Source organism: Cebus imitator, unplaced genomic scaffold (genome assembly GCF_001604975.1).
Source record: "Cebus imitator isolate Cc_AM_T3 unplaced genomic scaffold, Cebus_imitator-1.0 Scaffold170, whole genome shotgun sequence".
Taxonomy (NCBI): domain Eukaryota; kingdom Metazoa; phylum Chordata; class Mammalia; order Primates; family Cebidae; genus Cebus; species Cebus imitator.
In genome coordinates this window covers 3,145,042-3,149,490 of record NW_016107485.1, presented here as the reverse complement: position 1 = coordinate 3,149,490, position 4,449 = coordinate 3,145,042, and the positions used below count along the sequence as shown (strand labels likewise).

At 47.2% G+C, this 4,449-nt stretch overlaps 1 protein-coding gene across 1 annotated transcript in view; it reads left to right on the top strand.

The window, feature by feature from the left end:
- ADSL (adenylosuccinate lyase) overlaps nucleotides 1–4,449 on the top strand; it is a 22,667-nt gene that overhangs the window by 15,330 nt on the left and 2,888 nt on the right. The window contains exons 7-11 of the mRNA XM_017544736.2: nucleotides 157–247; nucleotides 1,046–1,115; nucleotides 1,263–1,410; nucleotides 3,386–3,476; nucleotides 4,075–4,164. Of these exons, the coding sequence (XP_017400225.1) occupies nucleotides 157–247; nucleotides 1,046–1,115; nucleotides 1,263–1,410; nucleotides 3,386–3,476; nucleotides 4,075–4,164 (490 nt within the window). The remainder of the gene's footprint in view (nucleotides 1–156; nucleotides 248–1,045; nucleotides 1,116–1,262; nucleotides 1,411–3,385; nucleotides 3,477–4,074; nucleotides 4,165–4,449) is intronic.

Sequence of the window (4,449 nt, the reverse complement as noted above, 5' to 3'; positions counted from 1 at the left end):
AGAGGCGGGGTTTCACCATGTTGACCAGGATGGTCTCGATCTCTTGACCTCGTGATCCACCCGCCTCGGCCTCCCAAAGTGCTGGGATTACAGGCTTGAGCCACCGCGCCCGGCCTAAAATATTTTAACCTAAGTCTGTCTTCTATTTATTTCTAGAGCTTTCATCATCACAGGGCAGACATACACACGAAAAGTGGATATTGAAGTACTGTCTGTGCTGGCTAGCTTGGGGGCATCAGTGCACAAGGTGAGTGGTGGCAGCTTGTGGGGCGGGGACAGGAGCTCTGGACACCACAGACAGACTAAATCAGCCTCAGACTTTTACTTAACCATCTCTCTGAAGCGATGTCATATATTAGTTTTAATAATTTGTGGTCTGTAAATGAAACCCTTAAGGGGAAGACTAGTTTTGGTATTTAAAGTTATCCCAAGCACTGCAAAACATCCATCCATCTTGTTATAGTGGCGGGATTAGTCTTTTTTTTTTTTTTTTTTTTGAGATGGAGTTTTGCTCTCGTTGCCCAGGCTGGAGTGTAGTGGCGTGATCTCGGCCCACTGCAACCTCCGCCTCCCGGGTTCAAGCGATTCTCTTGCCTGAGCCTTCCAAGTAGCTGGGATTACAGGCATGCACCACCATGCCTGGCAATGTTTGTAATTTTGGTAGAGGTGGGGTTTTACCACATTGGCTGGGCTGTTCTCAAACTCCTGACCTTAGGTGATCCACTCACCTCGTCCTCCCAAAGTGCTGGGATTACAGGCTTGAGCCACCACACCCAGCCTAAATTAATTGTGTGATTGTCTTTCCATGATGCCTTAAGCAGTGTTTCACAAAAGCATTTTCATGCTCCTTGAATTTGTCGATCCAGCCCTTCGTGAACAGAGAGGAGCATGAGTAAGATACTCTCCAGGAGCTCTTGACGCGCTGATCTTCAGCTCAGCCACAGCACACCTAAGAGCTCATCTCCTTCGTCAGCCTAGTCATTGCTCCCAGACTCTCCTGCACACTGACAGTGTGGGATGATGCTTGTTCCCCTGCCTCCCCCAGATTTGCACCGACATACGCCTCCTGGCAAACCTCAAGGAGATGGAGGAACCTTTTGAAAAACAGCAGATTGGTGAGTGCTGTGTAGAGACCTATGAGTACAGAGAGCTGCTGGAGGGCTGTGGATAGGGGCTGAGAGCTCATTCAACAGCATAGTTGCCTACTCACTGTCCTCTGAAGTCTCTCTGCCTTTGCATCTTGTCCTTTTTCACATGGGCAGGCTCAAGTGCAATGCCATATAAGCGGAATCCCATGCGTTCAGAACGTTGCTGCAGTCTTGCCCGCCACCTGATGACCCTTGTCATGGACCCGCTACAGACAGCATCTGTCCAGTGGTTTGAACGCACACTGGATGATAGTGCCAACCGGTCAGTGACACGGGGACCTCACATACACCAAGTTGGGAGGAGGTCTGAAGGACGGACCTAGAAGTAAAAGGACATATTTGAGCATCTCTACAATCTCCTTATCCCCAAGGGGCCCAGAGTCTAGGAGGGAGGCAAAACATAAAAAGGACAGTGTAATATGTGTTAGAATTGAAGTGTGTACTGGGTACTGTGGGAGCAAAGAGGAAGGAATATTGTTTGAGGAATCAGAAAGCTTCACGGTAGAGGTGATGCCTTAACAATTAAGAAATAGACACCTCTTTTATTTATTTTTTTATTTTTTTATTTTTTTTGGGACGGAGTTTCGCTCTTGTTACCCAGGCTGGAGTGCAATGGCGCGATCTCGGCTCACCGCAACCTCCGCCTCCTGGGTTCAGGCAATTCTCCTGCCTCAGCTTCCTGAGTAGCTGGGATTACAGGCACGCACCACCATGCCCAGCAAATGTTTTGTATTTTTAGTAGAGACAGGGTTTCACCGTGTTGACCAGGATGGCCTTGATCTCTTGACCTCGTGATCCACCCGCCTCGGCCTCCCACAGTGCTGGGATTACAGGCCTGAGCCACCGCGCCCGGCTGACACCTCTTTTAAAGATAAGATCAGGGGCCAGGCACGATGGCTCACGCCTGTAATCCCAGCACTTTCGGAGGCAAGGCGGATGGATCACAAGGTCAGGGGTTCGAGACCAGCCTGTCCAACATGGTGAAACCCTGCCTCTATTAAAAATACAAAAAATATATATATATATAGCTGGGTGTGGCGGCGGACACATGTAATCCCAGCTACTTGGGAGGCTGAGGCAGAAGAATGGCTTGAACATGGAAGGCGGAGGTTGCCGTGAGCCGAGATCTCACGACTGCACTCCAGCCTGCGCATGCAGTGCCTCGCCCATCTCAGAAAAAAAAGAGAAAAGATCAGGAGCATTATAAAGGCACAAAGCAGGAGAAAACACACTTGAGGGAGTTACTACTGTTTGAGTAGCCTTGGGGAATGAAGTCAACACGTGCCGGGGGCAGCGCAGGACATGGTCACAGCTAGTAGCCAGTTTATGAAAGGTCTTCTGGGCCTTTTCTGAAGGCAGATAGATGTCAGTTGTGGTGTCTAGGCACAATGACATCTTGATTAGCTATGAGATGAGTCAGAAATAATTTGTAACTACTGATGAGGTGTCAACATGCGCATGGTTTTCTATTTATGTATATGCTCATTTAAAGCAGATTGACATTACTCCCATCTACTTGCATTGTCCTGGGGTTTCTTGAGTGGATACCGATGTATAGTTAAACCTAGCTTTATGGGATCTCTGCATAATCCAGGATTTACTTCTGGAAATAAGTCATGCAAATTCATTCGGAAGTTAGCCATTGAATACTTTTTAGCAAGGTGTGACCCTGTAGGCCTGCTGACTTGCCTGCTGAAACACCCTAGCAACAGTTGGAGAGCTGGTTGTCAGGAGACATGGATGTTGTCAGAACAAGTTAGGGGCTACTTTGAAAGTCCAAGGCCAGCCACGTTGATGCAGTGGCCATGTAAATGGAGAGGAAGGATACAGATCCAGAGTTGAAGGCAGACTAGCCAGCCCTGGTGGTTGACCCGAGTGAGTATAAAGAACTTGGTGACTGGGGTGCTCCTGCCATTTACTGATGCAGGAGCTACAAGGGAGGAAGGGCAGGTTTGTGATGGTGAGTAGGAGGAATGAGAAAGTGGCTGAGTTCAGTTTGGGGATTGAGGTACCTATGGGTCAACCAGGTGGTTGTCTCAGTAGGTATAAGGTCTGGCACTTGGGCAAGTAGTCTGTCCTGGAGGTGACAGAGTTGAGAGTCATGAGGTCATTGGGGTAGTCATGAGATTGAAGGAAATTACCCAAAGAGACGCAGTAGGGCAACTTCTTGGGACACACACTGCATTTCACTGAAATTATTTGTCTAAAGAGATACTGAATGGCTATTTGTTTTCTAGACGGATCTGTTTGGCTGAGGCATTTCTTACTGCGGATACTATACTGAATACGCTGCAGAATGTTTCTGAAGGATTGGTAGTGTACCCCAAAGTAAGAAGCTCAATTAAAAAGTAAAGTATTAGGGAGGGGTTGGAATGTGGGAGGGAGGGTGCTCTGGGGTATGTCGAGGGAGCTGTATTCAGATCCTGTAGGCCTTCTTCCCACCCGAGCTCATCCTTCAGCTCACAGGCTTTAGGAAACTAGCTCTGTGGGATTCATAGACACATTTATAGAAAAGGAAAAAAGTATTTTAAATTGCCTTAAACTATCTAGCAGCATGAATCATCAGCTCTGGCATGACTGAGCAGAGTAGATGGCTCCATTTGCCTGTATTTAAGTACCTGAGGCAGATGGGTTCATTTGTCTCCTATACTTAGCTCTTGAAGCTGGGCACTGAAATGTAACAAATAGGGGTTTTAAATATTCTTTGTATGTGACAACTTTTTAAATTAATATTCCCTTTTTTAAAAATCAAAAGTCTGAGTTGGTAAGAAAACTGAAAAAACATCGTATATTTATTAAAACAACCCGTTACTCTCTCCATAATGTGGTAGTGTCTGTGCTGTGCATTTTGTTTGACATCCTGCTGTGTTTATGACTTTAGCCTTGAGGCACCTTTCTTGGCCATTCACTTTATCTTTTCCTATAGGTAATTGAACGGCGCATTCGGCAAGAGCTGCCTTTCATGGCCACAGAGAACATCATCATGGCCATGGTCAAAGCCGGAGGTAGCCGCCAGGTCTGTAACCCCTCATGGTCCTGGATAAGTTAAGAGTGCACGTTTGGTCCTGCTTTCTCCTCCATGAAGGAGAGCAGATAAAGGAAGGTGTTTATGTCATTACCTCAGTCACAGTAATGGTACAGAGCAGTGGCCATATTCTGCCATCTATGGAGGATGATTATGGTGAACTCAGTTGGTTAAAGGGAATCACAAAGGCCAGGCATGGTGGCTCACGCCTGTAATCCCAGAACTTTGGGAGGCTGAGGCGGGTGGATCACGAGGTCAGAAGATTGAGACCATCCT